Source organism: Lathyrus oleraceus, chromosome 5 (assembly GCF_024323335.1).
Source record: "Lathyrus oleraceus cultivar Zhongwan6 chromosome 5, CAAS_Psat_ZW6_1.0, whole genome shotgun sequence".
Taxonomy (NCBI): domain Eukaryota; kingdom Viridiplantae; phylum Streptophyta; class Magnoliopsida; order Fabales; family Fabaceae; genus Lathyrus; species Lathyrus oleraceus.
Genome location: NC_066583.1, coordinates 619,556,782 through 619,578,588, shown reverse-complemented (window position 1 = coordinate 619,578,588; position 21,807 = coordinate 619,556,782). Strand labels below are relative to the sequence as shown.

The window sequence follows — 21,807 nt, the reverse complement described above, 5'->3', positions numbered from 1 at the left end:
AATTTTCGCCTTTAAAAATAGGTGTTTTATTATACTCTCCCTTAGGATCGTCATCCTCCGCCATATTCACAACTTTTAGATATTGATTTGACACAATCAAAACGTCAAATCTTGATGCAAATTATTGGGTTAGAATATGGAAGTAGAAAAATGGTATAGAGGGGGGGGGGGGGGGGGGGGGGAATAGACCCTTATTAAAAAAATCAACCACTTTTTCAAAAAAAGAATATCAGAGGTTTTAAAAAAGTGCACGCGGAAGGTTTGAAGCGAAAATATGAAAATTATACTTTTATTGAAACTTGATCACGTTAACGCTTAATCAATATACACACATATCAATTGATGATTTTATGATGATACACAAATGCATTCAATTGATTCAGTTGTATATTCCACAAGATGTGTTTATACAATGATTCAATATCAATGAATTCTAACCACAATTGTTTCTAAGAATTTAATCACCAATTCAGCTCGATTAGGCACCAGTTATAACAAAACCTAACCTTACTTAATAAATCTCTACCAATTGAATAAATGATAAACTACGATAGAATTAAAATACCCAAGCATGCAAATCCTACAAAAATTAAATGTAAGAGTAAAGGAGAGAGATTACACCGAGATTTATAGTGCTTCGATGTTCATCCTGGCTTTGCCTACGTGCACTCTTCAATGGTTTCCGATTGGAACCTGCATTGTTCCTTTTTATTTTAACAAATATTGCAAGAGTTCATACAATCACCAATCCACAATAATGCTGAGAAAAATAAATCTTCTATCTGGATCTTGACTTGTATACAACGTAATGCCAAACTCTTCTACATAATATTTACTCGATTAACGCTTTTTGAATATTCCAACATCACCAATTTACTTCAAGCCTTCATATGTAGGAATCACTACTTGATCCTACTGATTCCTTGAGTGATGAGTTGTTTGAAGATTTAAGAAGAAATCCACCTTGCCCGTAGCCTTCAACACAATCACTACCATGGCAATACCGAGAGAATAACCTTCTTATTTTCACTGGAATTTGTCAATACCAATGACAACAACCTCAATCTTGCAAGCTACCTCAGAATCCCAACCAAATCTGTAAGAACTATTAGTTTCAAGATGAATTCTCCTTCAATCAATTACAAATCTCTCATGATTAAAATTCAAAATCAAACTGAAGTTGAGGATGAAATAAATTTGATTGCAAGAGTTTTTTAACTTTCAAAAGCGAGACGGTCTTGGTTTCATAGGAAATCACAATGTTGATTATGAGATTCGCACATGAAGAATGATGACAAAATAATTTTATATGTGCTTGAGATTAAGCATAAAAATGGATGGAAAAAGTTTGTTAGATTTGAGTCAAGTGCATTTCGTTATTTTAGTCAAATGAGAAAGTAATGCGAAGAAAGAAGTCATAAAAAGTGACCCTTTTTCTTATGATTTGACTATGATTTAAGTCACACAGGTTCATGATTCGAATCATGTGTTAAGCCCGATTCAAATCATACAAGTCAGTGGTTACCGAGAAGTTTGGGAATCATGCACAAACTATGATTCAAATAAGGTGTAATCTATGATTCGAATCACAAAAACCAAAATTTTCCTATTTTGCCTTTGTCTTAATTCGAGTCATGGATTGTGAATGACTCAAATCACACACAAGAAATCTCAGTATTTCAAGTTTTTCAAAATAGTTTGAGATTTCACTTTCCATATGACTTGAATTGATATCACCTATGGTTATTATTTCACTAACTCAGGAAATTGACTTAAACCATCACGATCAAAGCTCAAATGTAACAATCGATTTATGCATGCTAAAAATAAATCGTTTCAAAAACTTGATTAAGAGAGGATGTGCAATTATAAAGGAGACTCAATAAGCAAAAGTAAATAAAAATGAAAGCAATAAGACAAGCAACAAAACCAACGTATTAGGCTACTTCCCATGAATGTATTAGGGACATTCAACTACAAGCTAGGAAGAAATTGATATTTGTATATGAGCAAGAGATGATGACTATTGTTTTAGGAGTTCATAAATGGAAACATTATTTGTTGAGTTGTCATTTTATGATCCAAACTGATCACCAGAGTTTGAACTACTTGTTAGGACAAAGATTGCTGGAAGGGGACCATTAGGAATGGGTAGACAAATTTCTTATCTATAATCCATTTTCCAATAGATTAAATATCAAGCATGAAACTGACGGAATTACTGCAATCTATTCCACTTCCTGAGCAAGTGTGGGAAAAGTTAACCATGGACTTCATTGGTGGGCTACCAAAGGCGAATGGGAAGGATACAGTCTTGGAATTGGTGGACCGGTTGACGAAAGCAGCTAAATGTATGCCACTTTGTCATCCTTACACTGTTAAAGAAGTAATATATGTCTTTATCCGAAAAGTGGTTTGTTTTCATGTATTTCCTTCGCCCATCCTTTCAAATAGGGATAACATATTCATTAGTTTTTTTCCTAAAAGGAGTTATTCAAAATGGTGAGATCAAATTTAAGTATACTTCATCTGATCAACATATAATGTTTCTATTGACATTAGTTCTTTTAAAGCTATGTATGGTAAATATGCTCCCACAATCTTAAAGTATGATAAGGAAAAGGCTAGAGTGAATCAAGTATATCATATGCTATAAAAAAAGAAACATGATTCCTAAATAGCCCATGGGGCAGTTACGTAACGTATAAAATAATATGTATCAATGGGTAGATAAGAAGAGGATGAATGCATAATTTCATATTAGGGAAAAGGTGTTCTTTAAGGCCCACCCATATGAGTTCAAGTCTATAGTTAGTAGGCCTAATAATAAGATGAGACATAGGTGTTATAGTCCCTTTGAAATGGTATAACATATTGGTAAGGAATAATACAAATTAGCAATGCCATCTCACTCAAAAATTCATCTTGTTTTTCGCATGTCATAACTTAAATCAACTATTGGTTACCATGTGAGAGTACAACGTTACCACGATCTATAAATTTAGAGTGGGGATTGTAATTAAGGCCTAAAGTAGTTGCATGGGCTATACATTGTTGAATGGAAGTGAAAAAGGTATTTATCAAGTGGGAAAAGTTTCTGATGTGGGAGATGACTTGGGAAGACAATGTTGTGATTAAATATGTTTTTCCATATTACACATGTTGAGGCTAAGGTGAAACTTCACGGGAGGTATTGATAGTCCATTTAAAGATGTGTATCTAAGAAAGGTCAAAGTTAGAAATAAAGGGGAGAAGAAAATAAAATATGCGAGACTGATAATAGAGTTAAGAGGAATGAATGATGGAATAACTAACCATATGCGTGGCAAGATAAGAGTGTAAGATGGTATTGGGAGGATCATGGAAATATAAGAATGGGAATTATTTAAATAAGGGAGGACATGTGAAGGAAATGAGGTTGGTTTTGGAGTGGAAATAAGGGTTATATAGTGAAAGTCATTCTCAACAAGGGAAATTATGTGACTGAGAATCTCACTAGGATTCATCCTTTCTACAAGGAGATATTTCTACGTCTATAATTATAGTTCCCTTTTGTAAGATTTTTTCCTTAGCCATTCATTAATACAATTTTCTTAATTCACCCAACTTGTACAGTTCACTGCATCGGTTCTATTATTGCATTACTTGAAGTCTTTGTTCTTTTTTTAACGACTTTCAACTGATGTTTTTGTCCATTCAAGTTTATTTTTTTAACACTCACAACACATACTTAGAATTGAAAATACATGTGCATTGATCGCAATGTCTTTCTCTAAAGCCCCAATTTTCTTTCCATGAACATCTAATTTGTAACATCTAACAAATATTTGAGCTTGACCATTCATTCGATGCCACCAACATTTAATTGATCATACCTAAAAGTTTTCTGCTTTTTTAATAAACCCCCATAACTGTATCCTTTAAAATGTTTATTCTTTAATGAATAAGAAGTGTATCCCCATCCCTTGTGAATAACTCTCAAGTTTACTTATTTTTCTACGAACATCTTTCTTTCTCTTCAAGCGTAATATTTCAAGACCAACTTGAGTTGAAAATGTGAAACTTGACATTCTCATAGACTCAATAAGTGTTTTAGGTTTATAATGAGTAAAATTTGCCTCTTGAATACCCATTTAAGACCTATAAACCATATGCTAGAGTTGGTTGGAGATGACTGAAACACTAAAGCATTTATTTGCCATGACTGAAACTGAAAGAAAAAATATTTATAAGTTATATTGATTGAGATTAATTTTACATAAACAAAAGAATAAATAAATTATATTTAAAATAATAAAATGAAATTATGAATTTAAAATTATGAGTAAAATTAAGAATAAATAAATTCAGAACGATAACATGTTCAAATTTTTTTTTGTGAGAATAAAGTTGGTGTGAAGTTTATTTCATGGTCAACATAAGTTTTGGGTCGAAGTTTTGTCCCATAAGTATATTCGACATGATGCCTTGTGGGAAAATTAAAAGGATGGGAGTGCCTTGATAGTATGGCATAACATTATTAAAGCCATTACTTCTCTTCATGATGGGTTCCTTTTTCGATATTGTAATGGTAACTCTCCTTTTTGGCAAACATATTGGCTTAAAATTGGTCTGTTATGCTTCACTCTTCCCTTCATTCACATATTTAATTAAACTTTACTCGTTAAGGACATTTGAAAACCTCGTGGTTAGAACCTCGATGAGCTTGTTACTCCCTTGCTTCAAGATATTGGGAGTAAATTTTTAAGTCAACCTAGTTCTTTTGTATTAGTGATGACTCCTCAGACTTTTGGACTTGGGTAGTGCAGTTAATGATATGTATTATTGCTCTTCAAAAATCCACTCCCTTTGGTTGCTTAAGCGAAATCATAATTGGAATATTAATGATGATTTGGAGTGAATTTGGAGGCTACCAACACCAACTAAGGTTCAATATCTAGTTTGACGGTATTCTCATAATTCTCTTCCCATTAATTTATTGCGCCATCAGTGTAGGATGACCTTCAACGCCTATTGCCAACATTATTTTCTCTGGAAAAGGAACATCTTCCATTGTTTGCAGTATTTTCCCCACTCTATAGAGTTTTGGTTGCGCCCTGGTGTGTTCACTTGTCTTTGATTTCTTTCATCAAATAATATTTTTGATTGACTTCATTTTAGGAGTCAAAGTGAGTTTACCATTATTTTCTTGACTAGTATCTGGTGGTCTTGGTAGTGGTGAAATAATAAATGGTCTATCTCCGAAGTTGTGCATAAAATTAGATTATCTTAAGATGACTTTTTTAATATGTGTCGGTCGAAGGCGTACAAATTCTTCTTTTTGAATTTTGATACGGTGCATCCCTTCTATTGTTGGACCATTAAAGTTAATACTCATGACAATTGTGTCTCTAACTCATCGGTTATCAACTCTTGAGGTTTGCTTAGAGACTCTTTAAAAGCATTATTGTCTGAGTTTAGTAGTTTTGAAGATTCATGAGACATGTTGTTATCTAAGTTTTTGGATATTAAGTATATGTTGAACCTTGCCTTTGATATGAACTATCAGACTATAATTTGTGAAACATTTTTTGGTTTCTCGGATGTAATTCAAACCATCTCCAAACCATCTTAGATAAAATGAGTGTTTGATTGGTGGTATGAGGTGGAATGAAATGAAGTGATAATTAATGTAATTTCATTGTTTGGATAGACAAATAATGGATGAAATTGAATGAAATATAGTTCATTCCATCCCATTCTATCTACTTCCTCATTTTTTATATTCCGATATAAATTTTAATCAAAAAGTAATTTAAATTTATAATCTATTTCGCTCCACTCCAGTAATTCAACCAAACATATTTCACACGTAGGTAAGTGTTAGGGGTGGACATCGGTTGGGTTGGATCGGTTTTCGGGCCCAAATTCCCAATCCGACCTAACCATCGGTTGGAAAAAACATAACCAAAACCGACCGGTTTGCAATTCGGTTATTTTCGGTTTCGGTTTTGTTCGGTTCGGTTTCATAATGCGGTTTATTCGGTTTTAAAAATAATTGAGCTCATTCCAAAATAAACCCAACACAAGTGGATTTTATCTAGGATTTAAATAGCACAATTTTATACTAGTCTTTAAACTTTTAGTTTACTTATGAACAAAAAAATAAAACAATATATCTTAAAACTTATGAAATTGCTGCATTTTTCGGAAATGGATTGAACAATCATTGTTAACATTTGTTCATAATATGCTCAGAGCCGACACTATGATAGCCCCCAAATTATGCAAAATTACTGCAGTGAATGGGTTTTTGTAAGAAGCTCTAGTCTCGGGGAAGAAGTGCTATCTCAATTTCTTGAAGTGATTTCCCTTTGGTTTCCACCACATTTCTTTTTACAAAGATTACTGCCATCATGCAGAATGTAGCAAACATTGAGTAAAGCAGTTGTGGACCAAGTTTCTCCAGTAAACGCAAGAACAGTAACCCAACAAGGAAATTACAGACCTGTACAAAATTGCAATGAACTTTAGAAGTCTTCATTTTCTCAATTCAACCATGGTAAAATTCAGGAAAGTATAACATAATTTATCAAACTTGGTTAGACTAAACGGTGTGCAGACGATGTAACTTTGACTAATTTGTAATAGAACAGAGCATAAATTACAAACAAGCAGAAGAAAATTACCCAATGTACAGACATACAGAATGCCATGGCTTTGGCTCTGATTCGACTGGGAAAGATTTCTGTTAGAAGTAGACCTGGAACTGGACCAGCTCCAAGAGCAAATGTAAATACAAACCTGCATGAAAGAAGAAAAAACGTCAGTGTTCATTTTCTGGCAATGTCTGCCCAACATGCACTGCATACAACCCTAGCCAAAGGTGATAGTTCCAAGTTTTTTTTAATCGCGTGACTGTTCCAAGTGACATCAATGATTATTATTGTTTTTTGTATCCAAGACATCCTCAATAGTTCTCTTTTCAAAACATCATCCACTAGTGACCTTAAATCATTAATAAAAGCAACTTCTCTCCGGCTAATAAAATGTCATGTCACTATTTCTAGAAATATGAATTTTGTTTAACTCATAATTTTCACTACAGATGCATCTATCAAGAATCAAGATCTGTATTCATAGTTACAGCATACTTACATTAGCATGCCACCAACAGATAGGTACAGAGCTCCCGTGTTTAGTAAAAGTGAACTTGCTCATGTGGCTTGAATGATCATTGATATCGCCTATACAGTGTATATATAAATATATTAAAATTCAGATTAAAGACCAGGTTAATCTTTTTTATATACAATAACAAGATAAGATAATTAAAGCATCATAACACAATAAAGGAAATTTCCCACAGTTTTGTAATGTTGTGTGCTTGCATTGGTTCACATGCCAAACGATATTTCTCCTCTTCGTTACTTTTGATTGTAATTATAATATAATTTGTTTTTTCCTTCATTATTATTTAGATATAATTCTGAAGATAGTTGTTGTAAAGCAAATAGGGTTGATCCAATAAAAACAACTGCAAAACGAACTCGTGAATAAAAAATGACTTTTGGATACCTAAAGAAACCAGTGACAAGCTAATAACAATGACATAAACACACAATGACGCGACTTTCCTAGAGATAGACATAAAAAACTATATACCTTTAGAATGATGACAATGAAGCAATTCAGAGAACTTCACAGTATCAGTATCGTCACCTCTATCTACCTTGGATAACTGTGATATTGCAAACTTTGCTTCGGATACACCCAGAAGCCTTTCAAACTCAACTTCAGCTTCAGCAGTTCTTCCTTGCTATATGACAAAAGAGATAAATGATCGAGGACTGTCAAAAGGATGATAGATCGAAGCAACATAGGATGAACATTTGTCTTCAAGAACTATAAACACAATCTAAATATTCCTCAGTAGTTATAAAACTAGATTAACAGAGATTATTTGATCATTCACTAGAAAACTAGATAATGAAGCTTGCACTTATTTGTAAATGTAAAAAAGACACATAGAGCACTTCAACAGAGTAACAGCTTGATTAACAGAGATTTCAAGTGATTCAAACAAATTTAGGAGCAAGAAGTTATAAATATAATATGAAATAGTATTAGGTGTCAACCTTGTATAACCAATGTGGACTTTCTGCACAAAAGACCATAGCCAGAGCAAGTATAGCTGCAGGTATGGTAGATACCCCAAAACAAACCCGCCACCTGAATTAACAAATTCAGGGCATGTTTGAGAAAAGATAAAGTATAAATATCAGATAATATGTATTAAGATTTATATCATACCATCCAGAAATTTCTTTGACAGGGATTCCAATAAATAACGAGCCCAATATGCAGAGGCATTACCTTCCTGATGACCAGCAAACGCAGTAGCTACTGAAACGGTTCCATCCTTAGTTTCAAAAAATGACTCCAAAAAAGAAAGGCTTGTCTTATTGAATCACAAAGTGACTCCAAAATATTCAAAAATTCACAGCTGCAAATCAAATCAAATCAGTATAGTTAAACCAATGTAAGACATAAAACAAAACTATATTTTTCATACCTAGGCGAGAATTAAACAGACCCAGCATGTGTAGGAGCAACTGCTCCACCAGTAGCTACTTGAAACTCTACAAGTTGTTTAAACATACGTTAAACATATAGCAAGAGGCTTAATTTTAACAAATATTTAAAATAATGTTAAAAGAGACAAAGTTTTCATTAATAACGTACCTGAAACAATTGATTCACTAATCTCATATTCTTCAGTCATATTAAGGACATTTAGATCATTGTCAGAAGGCTTCAACCAGTTTTGAGTACATATAAGCGCTTCGACCATATCTGGACTCAAAGAGCTCCTATAGATATCTAAAATCCTCCCCCCCGTGCTAAAAGCACTTTCTGAGGCTACACTAGAAACAGGTGTTGCCAACACATCCCGAACCAAGGTTGCTAATATAGGATAACGGGTGCAATTTTCCTTCCACCAATTAAGAATACTAAAATTTTCCCCCTCCCCGCAACAAGGGTCACCTAAGTACTTCTCTAGTTCATTTTCATTTTCAATTGTGTCTTTTTCCTTCAGATGTTTCTTAAAAGCATTAGCCCTTGTAAAAGGTGATGGTTCTTTTGGTTGGGAAGATGCTTCTCCAAGGGAAGTGCTCCCTGGTGCACTTAAAGGACTAGCCCAAACATTCTTATCATGATCAGATTTATGCCAATTATATAGTTTAAACAAACTAGTTTTGACACATTCAATATTTTTCTTGGCAAGGTCACTAGAATGCCCATACATATCATTAAAAGACCACTCAATATAGTTAAACTTAAACCTAGGATCAAAGATCACTCCATAGTAAAGAAAATGATTCACTTTTCCCACATCCCCCAATACTTATCATATTTAACCTTCATATGTGAAATCATTGGAGCCACATAAGAATTCAAGTTAAATGAAGCTTCTTGAAGCTCACACAAAATTGAAGACAAGTTATGAAAAGCTAAATGCAAGGACACTTCTTGCGAAGTTGAAAACACTTTGGTTGCCTCATAGAAGGTTTGTAAGAAAACCACAAAAGCCCTAACTTTTTTCCAATCCTGAGAACCGGGTGGACCGGTAAGGAGGTCAAAATATTCGATGTATCCAGGATCCTCATCAATCATATTGTCAAATGCAGCTTCAAACTTTTCAGCAGCATCCAACATTAGGTAAGTGGAATTCCACCTTGTAGAAACATCAAGACAAAGTTTTTTTTTACAAGTTATGCCCGCAAGTTCAACACACTCCTTAAACTTCATAGCTCTTTGTGGAGAAGACCTTACAAACCTAACAGCAGTGCGAACTGATTCAATAGACCCTTCATGTTCTTTTTCACCATCTCTCACTACCAAGTTCAAGACATGGGCAGCACACCTCATATGCAAATAATCACCTACACCCAGTAAAGCATTCTTGCTCTTAAGTCTTCTATCCAAATAACTCACAGCCACATCATTTGCTGTTGCGTTATCCAGGGTAATTGTAGACACTTTCCTAAGCCCCCATTCCCTCAAAACGTCCTCGACTTTCATGCCAATGGTATCACCTTTGTGATTTGGAACTAAAGAGAAACTAATAATTTTTTTTTGGTACTTCCAAGCAGTGTCAATGAAGTGTGCAGTGGTGGCCATATAACTAAGGTTTTGTATCGAAGTCCAACAGTCTGTGGTTAGTGCAACCCTAGTACAATCAGATTTAAAAAAGGCTTTAAGACGTGACTTTTCAGCTAGGTAAAGCTGAAAACAATCCCTAGCAACGGTCCTCCTAGTAGGGATAGCCATTTGGGGTTGCAATTGTTTACACATTTGCTTAAAACCAACATCCTCAACCACTCTAAAGGAATGTTCATCAAGGATAACAAAGGTATTAATGGCCTTCCTACAGGCTGCAGCATTAAACCTTTGACTAGTTGGAACTAAAAACCCACCCTCGCCGCTTACAAGGTTTGTCTGATTGGGGTCTTTCAACAAAAGGGCAGGGTTTTTGTAACACATTTTCGAGTGAGCTAGCATGTTAGAAGTACCATGTGTTTTAGGGTCACATCGGTACCTTTTATGATAGTGTTTACACGCGGCTATAGGTTCAGGCTCATCCGGTAAAATGTTAAACTCTTCCCAAACCGTAGAAGTTTTTCTACTACCACTAGCATTAAGTTTCCTTTTTCGAAGTGGAGGGAGTGCAGTACCAGCAGCTGCTCCTATAATTCATACATTTAAAAATGACAGCATAACATGTATCACTTATTAAACAAACACTCAGTATAAAAATGACAGGTGATGGCATTACCTTGACTCACTCCTTGATCTACAACTCCGCTAGGAACTCCAACTCCTTGCAAGTTACTTTTGCCGCGCTCCATTGGCGGCAGGACTCATCCAACTCCTTGATCTAACAAGCTCGGTGGTGATTTGTGGTTGCATAATGGACGGCGACGGTTCTTCGTTAAACGATGAAACCACGAACTAGCATCAACCGAAAAATTGGAAGGTAGAAAGAGTTAGTTCTTAAACGATGAAACCACAAACTGGAAATTGAAAGGATGAACCCTAGAATCAACCGATTACCTGAGAGAATGATGAACCCTAGCGGAGTAACGTTGCTGTTTGTGCGTATGAATCTCACGAAGAAGTGGAACTAATGAATTGAGATTTGAGACTGAGAGAGAGTCTTGGTTTTGGTTGGGCCGGCCGGTTGATTTACTAAATGCTATCAAACTACTTTCTCTACAAGTTACCACATCTCTAACTATAGGAATGAAAACCGGTCGGTTTCGGTTTTCTGTGGAGTCAATTCAGAGATCCGATTTCGACTGAATGGAGTCATAGGTAACCGAAAAATACTTACCCATCACCCGATGACCTGATCCGGACCGCATGCTTACATAATATTTGATTCGATTTTAACGGTTTCGGGTGGGTTTAGGTTCTCTTGTCCACCCCTAGTAAGTGTATTTGTTGGACCGACTTGTGAAGCAAAAAGTTTGCTATTCTACGCGACTTTATCAAAGTTCCTTTTAACTCCAACTGTTAACAAACCAGCGATCTCTGCTGCCTGACTCACACCAAATTACTTCCGATAAAAACGAAACGCCAGATGATTCTATTTGCCACCTCACCGTCATCACTATCACTCACCAACGCCACGTTACTTTTTGTTAGCCACATCACAATTTTTCAGAAAAATAGAAACTTTACATGCGAGTGTCACAACAACGACTGAAACCTCATCGATCAACATGTCATCGCCAAAGACAAATTCAAGAGAAAAAGATTTGCAGATTGTGGTCCGATCACCACCGTTCGATCTTCCCGATGGTTGGTTGGTCGAGCAACACCGCCGCCGTAGCCCTAACCCCGACCATGTTGAAAGGGTTGATAAGGTAACCTTCTTTTCTCTTTCATATTTTTCCCTTTTCTATTCATTCATTTTGAATTCAACCTAGGGTTTGTAATGAAAATATCAACAACGAAATTCCAATTTTGGATGATATATGTCTGAAATGCTTTTAAAATGGTGTCTATATGTGTTTTCCTTTTCAATATTGTTAATGTTGGTGTTTAACTATGCATTTCTATTCAATATGAACTAGGAAAAGTTACACTTTATTCAACCCTGTAGTAATTAACATTAAGGTTTTAAATATATAACCGTTTGTCGCTGTCGCGTAAAAACTTATGCGATTTTGATCGGTACAGGTGTGGTAGCAATGCTATTTTGCGATTTCGGTGGGTATGGTTGTCATGAGATTGATTGCCGTCGTCGCGGGGTGAATTAACTACAATTTGTTCTTTTAATTTAAAAACACCGTGAGTGCCGATACGGTTTTGTCGCGGCCATTTTTGTGGTCGCGATCGTTTTTTAAAACTCAATTTAAAAACAGTGAGTGCCGATACGGTTTTGTTATACGGCCGCCGATTGTTTTTTAAACCCTTGAGTATCGGTATCGGCACTTTTTGATACCGTTTTGTCGCGGCCGTTTTTGCGGTCGCGGATCGTTTTCTAAACCCTTGAGTATCGGTATCGGCACTTTTCAATACCGTTTTGTCAACGGCAACACACATTTTCTGTAAAACCTTGAGTAACATACAAAAGCTAGGAATGAGTGTTTAACTACTTGCTAGGATTCTCTGTTATTATTATTTTGGCTCATTATTGTATTGTTATTATTTATAAATCTTGTATTTTTCAGTATTACATAGAGCCAAACACAGGACAGAAGTTCCGTTCTTTGGTATCTGTTCAGAGATATCTAAATGAAGAAACAAAAGATTATCTTCCTACTGAGAGAATGATATCACAAAACAAAAACACTGTGAGTTCATTTTCATTTTTACATCAGTTTCTAGCATGTATGTATGTCTTTTTAGTTAGTAGCAGCAGGAAAATCTTAGTAGAATCTCTCCTGATGTTTGAAAAGATAATGAAATACGTCATGTTATGATACTCAAACAGAAAAAAAAAGGGTATATTTGGTTTATAACATGCAAGCTTTCCTTAATTAATCCGCTGTTTCCTGTCCATAAGCCTAATATATATTGTTTTGCTGCACGATCAGATTATAGTGCTGTTTTTGCTCTAGTGTATATGATGGAAATTACATTCATTCTTGATATGAAATAATCACTTTGATACATTTTTTTGACTAGAAATGAAAAATGGTATTCCCATTTATGCTTTAAGCTAGTCTATAGAAGTGAGTTTTCTATATTTTGTGGTATCAGAGTCTGGTTTGTTCACTTCATCTTAGTGTGGATGAATCGGTCGTCCCTATCTAACCAAGTATTAGGAGTGCGAGTTCAAGATTGATTTGATTTGATACAAAAACAACAGACTCTCTTTATTACTGGATGCTCTCACATCTTAATCTCTGGATTTTAAGGTCTCTGCAATACTTTTGGTTTGGGATCCGGATTAAGAAGATCTTACAAGACATGCAGACAGATAGACAAGCTTTTGATTAGTTTATTTTATTTGTATTTTTAATTTACTTGTCTTTGGTTTAATTAGATAAAAATTTGGCATGTAATAGTGGTTAAATTATCCTCTTAATAGTTTTTGAAAAATGACTGTTATTTTGTCAGGAAATATGCCTGATTTTCTAATTCTTTTTACATATGAAATTTCCTTTTATGGTTATCTTTTGGACAGTTTTCATTTTAATTCTGAGCAATTTCCTTTGACAATTTTAAGTGAAGATTTACTGCTCTTGATCAAAGCTGCAACATTTACTCCCATTTGCTTGTGATTTGAAGTTCTTTTGATGACTTGATCTGTGCTATATTTACTGCAGACACGCATCAAGTTTAAGACTAAACAAAAGTTTCGTCCTGCGAGAGATTTCGAGGGAGGAGGTTTAGCTGTGAAAGATTTCGAGGGAGGAGGTTTAACTGGAGAAAATGCATGTAGACCTACACCCAAGGTGCCTAAACCAAACAATCAAATCACTCAGTTTAACAATCAATAAGGAATCTAAAGACTATGTACTTGCATTGTAATTTTTTTACATGGCTATCTGATCAGATTTAATAACAATGTCACATTGATATATTAATTCATCGAATATCTATGTGGCAAAATCTGATTGGATGATTATGTAAAAATGTTTTACAATTTAAGAGCATAGTCTTTAAACTCTTAATTGCATGGATTGCCAGTTAATCTGATTGGATGATTATGTAAAAATGTTTTACAATTTAAGAGCATAGTCTTTAAACTCTTAATTGCATGGATTGCCAGTTTACCACTATCTAATTTGTGCTTCCTTTGCAGATAATTTTCAAATGCGGCTCTGGAAAGCCAAGTGCTCCTATGACTCAAAAACCTATTCAATCAGTGAGTTTCAAAACTATATTCTTTATTACAAGAGCTGATCTTAGATTGAGTGTAGCTAATTGAATTTCTTTTCAAGCTTTCCGAAAAAACTCATTCTAAGAAGAAAACCAAATCGGGGAAAGAAGGAAGAGGTTCAATCCATAACTTAACAAGACCACCAACAAAAGTAAGCTGGGTTTTGTCTGGTCCTGGTGGCTTCTGGAATCCTTTCCTAGATGATTCTGTTGTACCAGCATCTAAAAAGGCGAAATGGTCCAAAGCATTTTCAATATCGATTAATGAAGGAGCAAATAATTGACACTAGACTTAATAGTTAGGTAAGCTTGAACCAAGTTATATTTGTTTTCATGTAATTTGACGCCTTTAGAAGCATTGATATATCAGTTGTTAACTCATTTCATATATCTTTGCAGGATTCATAATGGAGACAGACTTGACATATTGGCGACTATGTGCTGTTACAATGTAGCTTAGATTGTAGCATATATGCAGAGATCGTTCTAGTTCACTGGTTACAATAATGTATTTTGTGTCGCAATGGTTCTAGGTATAATATTTCATTTTTGACAGGCAAACTGGTGAAGGATTGAAGTTCCAACATCATCGCCTCGTTTTGTTTATCTCTGTCTTTGTACAGTGAAATATAAACTAGTTTTTGTCCCCTTTTAACTTAATATTATAACTTTAGCTTATAAACAAATATTATTGTGGTTGATGACACTAGTATCTGCTTAAGTTGGTAAAAGGTGTGCCAAGAAACAAACAGTACAATAATACCAATATGAGATGCAGTGTAATGAGTAGACACCAAATTGAAACAATGGAGTTTCACACAATAATATTTATTTCTCCATCAATTGTAGTCACTGTTTCATGAAGCAAGAAGTAACTAAGGTATGTGCAAATCATTTCACAGCAGTGCAACCTCAAGAAGAAAATAGAGCAAAAATATTGGCACTTCCATGTCTGCACAAAAGAGTTTGCAGAGATTTGCACTTGAAAAAGTCAATGTACTCGTTTATGGATTTAGTATTTTTCTAAATAACTTTTTTTTGTTTGAGTACCGAAGTTTAATTCATGGAAGTATGACTAAAAGAGAGGCAAAATGGTGTGTAGTGTTTTGGTGGTATTCTACTGTTGTGGGAGACTGAACATACTGTTAAAGGCAGTTCCAAAACGTATGTCCACAAAATTCACTAACGTGACATTTAACAGAAGCATGTTCAAAAGATCAAAGGCAATACTAGTATGCAATTCAAATAATAAACACATTTTGATCTTATTTATGAATTCTATTGATAGAAGAATTCAATCTATTAGTTTCTACAGCAAGACTGTGACAGAGTTGTGGAATTTATTAACATTTATTTATGGTAAATCTGATAATCTAAATCACATTTATACTCTTTTACAAGAGATTTTTCAACCCCATGTAGGACAACTTAAATTTATGGATTTTTTTTTTTAGAGTTTAAGCAATATATATAGGAGTTAATTTCTCTTATAGCATGCAAATATGTCAAATATATTTAACTCAACAAAATAAATTTGTAACCATGAGTTAAATTTCTAGTCTTTGATTTAAAGTATGAGGTGGTTTGATCCCATATTTTATCCAATAAAATGGTTGATAATCTTACTAATATTTTCTTCCAGATTATATGGTCTTTTTTGTGGAATCACATTTTATTACTTCTAGGTCGAAGTGATTTTCATAATGGAGTTAGTCTTAATGGTCATGGTCATGTTGGTGAAGTTGTGGTGCCCTAGTATGGTGTTTTAGTCATGGTCATATTGGTGACGGTCGTGGTGCCCAACCCTAGTTTTCACATTAACTTTGTCATTTGTCTTATATTTACCCTAACTCCTCTATGGTCTTCTTTCATTAGTCAAATAAATTATTCGTTAAAATGTTATGCAACTTTCCCTGAATCTTGTGTATTTCATGATCTCTTTACACAATGGATTATCGAAAAATAAAGGGTATCTAATGAGATGTATCTACTTGAAGAAGAAGTTTCACATGTGGTTCGATGTATTGTTTATAACACTCGAGGCCGAAGAGGACGGGGAGTGGTTGTCGGTAGGGGTGGAAAAATGGGTCATCCGCGTCCGTCCCACCCTGCCCCGCCTTAAGCCCGCAAAAAAAGGGACGGGGCGGGCAAGTCCGCCAAGTAAAATTGGGCTTAAAAATCTAGTCCGTCCACGCCAAGGTGGCGGGCTGACGGGCAGCGGGTTTGCCCGTCTATTTATTTATTTATTTATTTTTCATTTTTTAATAGATTAATAGACTTATTTTTACATTTCAGTTAGATTTTTCACTTATTTTTTAGAATAACTTTTATAAAGCCTCTTTTTAACAAATTTTACTTTAAAAAATATTGCATATATTCACAAATAAATGTATAAAATAGAATCATCAACAGGTATTTCAAAATTATAGTTCAAATATTAACCTTCAATCAATCAAAATAAATATTTTGAGTGCTCATAACTAGGTTGGCGGACTGACGGACCAACCCGCCCCTTATTTTGGCGGACTTAAGGCGGGGCGAGCTTAAAGCGGGGCGGGCTGAGCGGGTACAAAATCCCAACCCAACCAGCCATTTTTTGGCGGATGTATGGACCGGTCAGGCGAGCCACAACCCGTTTTGTCACCCCTAATTGTCGGTGCACAAGGTATAACAATGAGCGACTCTTAACAACTTTTAGGTAAAAAACAAATTCACATTGGAATGAGAGAAATTCTGAGGTTGTGTAGGTATGAGGCTACATGATTGAAGGAATGCTTATAAGGATTGATATGTATTACCTATACCAACAAGATGCATATCCTTTTCGGTAGCCTAACAAATAAGAATTCCATAGTTAAGTGTGTTTGATTTGGAGTAGTATTTGAATGAGTGATCTTCTGGAAAGTTTCTCGAAAAGCATGTGAGTGGGGGACAAAACATGTTGAAAAGATCCGTGTTGGTTTGTGGGGTCAGTCGGAACTTCTTAAAGCAATATGAACGTTAAAAATGGTATCAGAGTCGACATCTCCTAGTACGATGTAGTTTGGGGACGAATCAAGCGGAAGCTGGTGGACATGTAACACTCGAGGCCGAAGAGGACTTAATGTGGTTTCCGGTGCACAAGGCATGACAATGAGCGACTCTTAACAACTTCTAGGAAAAAATCGATTTCACATTGAAATGAGAGGGATCACGAGGCTGTGCAGATATGTGTCTACATGGTTGAGGGAATGCTTATGATTGATTGGTATTACATATACCAACAAGATGCATCTTCTTTTCAATAGCCTAACAAATAAGAACTTCATAGTTAATCGTACTTTAATTCGAGTAACATTTGGATGAGTTACCTTCTGGGAAGTTTCTCATAAAGCGTATGGGTGAGGATAAAACATGCTGAAAAGATCCGTGTTGGTTTGTGGGTTCACTCGGTAATCCTAAAAGCAATATGAGGCATTACATTGTGTATTTTATGATGATAATGTTTGTGGTTTTGATGATGACAAAAGAACAAAGCTAAAATAATCATGGGCAATGTGTTATATCCGTATGTTAGGGTATTTTATAATTCACTTTTTGATAACTTCAATATTTTATACTTAGATAATACCCATGATTATTTTAACTTTGCTCTTTTGTCATCATCACAACCACATACATTATCATCATTAGCGTCCAAACGGACACTCCCATACCCGTTTATCTGCTTTTTTTAGTCCTTATACATATCAAAATATAAATGAGTATTTTTTTATAAAACTTTACTATACTCTTGACATTCTTTCTCATTTATAGATTAATTGTTTGACATAAAAAATAACCATTCCATTTTGTCCTATCTTCTTTACCTATAGATATAGATTTTTATTCATAAAGATGAAATAAATGTAAACAACGCCTTTAATTTGAAAAATATAACCTTTAGGTTTTTTTACACAAATAACCCACTTTTTCAAGGAAATTCCCAAAATACCCCTGGTTTCAAAAAAATTCCCAAACTACCCCACTTTTAGGAGGAGTCGCCAATTGAATTGGAGACTCCTCCTAAAATGCATTTTTTTTATAAATGGTATACATGATAGATAAATTTGATATAGGACCACTTGATATTAATAAAGTTTTCCGTTTACACAAAGAAACCTAATGGTGATGACCGGGATCACCTAACCGACCTCCGGTCCCACATCCTCTAGCTACCCTAACCCGTGGCCCTAACCCACGTTGACGATTCTGTACCGGTGTTTGAGCATCTGAGGGGCCAGGAGCGTCACTACCAACTACAGAAGAAGGTCTGTTGAGGTAGTCAGACAAGTCGGCATAGTCTTCAGTATGCATCGATGGTGTACCGCCGTAGCTGAGCTTATGACCCATGCCAGAGAAGTTGGGATGTGGTTGACTCATTGATGGGCGACCGGGACGGTTGAAGGGAGACATTGGTGTGAACGATGCGTCGAGGAAAGGTTGGAAAGGTTGTTGGGGTGTTTGGTAGAGATATGGTTGTTGGATGTTTTGGTTTTGTGAGGTTTGGGCTTCTTGGCTACGGTAGGAGGAGGGGCGATTGGTGTTGAATGATCGTTGGGTGTTCTGGCTTAGGAGACTTTGGTAGGGTGATGGGGTGGGTACGAAGCGATGTTGAGTCTCACGTTGATGGTCAATTTGTTGGTGGTGGTATGGGGTATGCTCTTGGTATTGGGGTTGGGTGTATGAAATGTTTTGGTTGTATGTTTGTGTGTTGGTTGAACGAAACGTTTGACGGACAGGGGGTTGTGTGTATCCGGTCTGACACTGTTGTTAGGGGTTTGATGTTGAGGTGTCAGGTGTGTAAGTCATCTGGCGTGGCTCGTACAAGTACATATCCTCGGCGATGAACTGAAAACCAACCGATCTATACCAAGCCATATAAGTACGACTTGGTTTTTCTTCAGTTGGCATGACTGCGTCAGTTAACACATGGTCATGAAGGTGCTTCCATTTGCGACACTCCGATCTTGCGAAGCTTTGCCATGGATTGAATTTCCATTGGTCGTTAACTTTGCGCAAATGTCATTCTCCTAGGCTAGCTAGGGGATCTGGGATATTTTGGGGCATACCGAACTGCAGCTTCACACGATCACTATTGTGCATCTCCACAGTTGTGAACCGTATTATCAGTGTGCATGCAGCCCATACAGCCGCATCTTAAGCGTTGACCTCATGGTCATGATCCAAATTAAAGTATGGACGCCAAATGAACTGAAATATGAAAGAAGATAGGATTATAGTCAATGTAGAAGAAGTCAACAAAATATAACGAAATAATTAAGTTATTTTCCTTACGTCTGTCGGTCGAAGGTGATCCAACAGGTTGCGATACTGAGTAATGCAGTGTCTTGGACATCTGTTGTAACTCATACCACGTGCAGACCATCTACACCAAAAAGTCAAAAAATATTAGTTAGAGGTAATAATCTTTAAAGAAGTAAGTAAAGATATAGCAATTTAAACAACTTACTTTTGTGCATACGGAAATGTGAAAGAGTTGTTATTGACTGGTGCTAGAGACGGTAGTCTTGATCAACCCCATGCTTGTAGCAAAACAGCACATCCAGAAAATGTAGATGTGTCTTTGTGTGAGTTTTTGCACAAGGAGCTATAGAGATAGGCAAGACAAGAAGATCCCCAACTGTAACTTCCTATTCTATCTACATGTCTAAGTAAAGGTAAATACATAATATGCATGCTAGAACCACTACCTTCGGGAAATAAAAACGAGCCAATTAACAGCATAATGTAACACCTAGTTTTTATTATTCGAGCATCTTCGGTAGAATGCTCATCTAAGTATAAACTATTATAGTACGACTTAAGGCGTGAGAGTAGTATACCTTGACCTCTTGCATTATCATCTAACAAATAAGTCTCCAAGAGATCCATGCAAATTGAATTTGCATAGTTGGTTTTACCATTAACAACCTTACCTTCAATGGGTAGCCCCAAAAGCATGTAGACGTCTTCTAATGTCACGGTACACTCATCGGTTGGGAACCAAAATGTGTGTGTCTCTGGTCTCCATCTTTCGCATAAAGCTAGAATGAATTTGTTATCTATGGACCAAGACAAAATCTTGCTTATATGACCAAAACCGGTGAGTTCAACATAAGGTTGAATCATCGGGTCCATATGGACATATTCGTGGACCCGAGTTCGGAACCTTGATACATCCTATAAAAGAAAGACCAAAAAATTTGACTAAGTTGGTATGTTAAAATAAAAGAGGGTTGGTGAAGATGAAAGATAAAAAGTTAACAAAATAAAAAACTTACATATGTTGCGATGTTTGCAATCGTTCCTCTATGTGATTCTCCCATTGTGAGGATAGACATTTTGTCGAGGGGTTGGTGTAGATGAAACTACAAGAAGTTGTTGCAGATGAAATTGTAGAAGAAGTATTGTAGAAGAAGTAGTGAGAGTGACGGTGTGGAATAAGTGTTGATGGAGTGGATGTATTTATAGGCAAATGGATGGGAGCATGAAAAGTTGTGCTTGCATGGTGTCTCCACTTGAATTGGCGACCATCAACCTTTAAGAGGGGTCGCCATTCAAATTGGCACCTCCATAGAGACATGCATGCAAAACCTAGGTCTGATTGCTTGGCTTCGAGGTCTGAATGCATGCTTTGACAAGGTGTCTCCACTTGAATTGGCGCCCATGTGTAAGGTATGAGTGGGGGCGCCAATTCATTTGGAGTGTGTGTCTGCATGTCTGACATGTGGTTGTCCTCTCTCTTGCATGCTGAACATGCCACTTCTTAGTAGCTTGCATGGTTGACACATCATTTCGGAGTAGCTTGCATGTGCGACACGTCATTTCGGAGTAGCTTGCATGTGCGACACGTCACTTCGAACTAGCTAGCATGTGAGACACTTCACTCCTCTATTTAAATGTCTTACTATCAACATCCAAGACACTTCACTCACATTCATCTGCAGTAAGAAAATAGTTTTCATCTGTACAATGTCATCTTCATCATTATACAGTGTCAACGTTCACTACAACGGTGAAACATACGAGTCTGAGCTATATGGTTTTTATTTTCGAAACACCGATACCATTAGACTCACGATCAAGAGAAATACAACCTTCTTGCATTTGAAAAAAAGAATACAATCCTGTATAGGATCGGGTATTGTGTCAAAGATCACATATCAAAATCCTTTATTTTTTGAGAATAGTCAATGCAAGTATTTCCCCTTTAAGGTACGAGACGATGAAGATGTTGAATACATGTTTGTTAGTCATGAACATTTAGGCTGCAACTGAATTGAGTTGTACATTACTCTTCAACCATGTATACCATCTCAACAGTCTAACTAACCAGTCAGGATGAATCTGGTGAAGATGATCCACAATGGTCAGATGAAGTCAACCCAGAAGCAGAAGCAGAAGTGG

General features: G+C 35.9%; 2 protein-coding genes across 2 annotated transcripts; one reads left to right on the top strand and one right to left on the bottom strand.

Moving 5' to 3' along the window:
- Positions 1–6,312: 6,312 nt before the first annotated feature.
- Positions 6,313–10,892, bottom strand: LOC127082459 (zinc finger BED domain-containing protein RICESLEEPER 1). The gene is made up of 11 exons (XM_051022697.1): positions 10,820–10,892; positions 9,368–10,730; positions 8,725–9,326; positions 8,576–8,621; positions 8,393–8,485; positions 8,293–8,346; positions 8,118–8,211; positions 7,645–7,798; positions 7,138–7,226; positions 6,669–6,783; positions 6,313–6,487 (listed from the first exon to the last, which is right to left on the bottom strand). The coding sequence occupies exons 1-11, from the start codon at positions 10,890–10,892 to the stop codon at positions 6,480–6,482; spliced, it is 2,691 nt and encodes an 896-aa protein (XP_050878654.1). The 3' UTR covers positions 6,313–6,479.
- Positions 10,893–11,391: 499 nt separating this feature from the next.
- LOC127087141 (methyl-CpG-binding domain-containing protein 7) lies at positions 11,392–15,065 on the top strand. Its single transcript, XM_051028001.1, has 6 exons — positions 11,392–11,912; positions 12,723–12,845; positions 13,824–13,952; positions 14,303–14,365; positions 14,442–14,682; positions 14,779–15,065. Exons 1-5 carry the CDS (start codon positions 11,769–11,771, stop codon positions 14,661–14,663), a joined length of 681 nt encoding a protein of 226 aa, XP_050883958.1. The 5' UTR covers positions 11,392–11,768; the 3' UTR covers positions 14,664–14,682; positions 14,779–15,065.
- Positions 15,066–21,807: the final 6,742 nt, after the last annotated feature.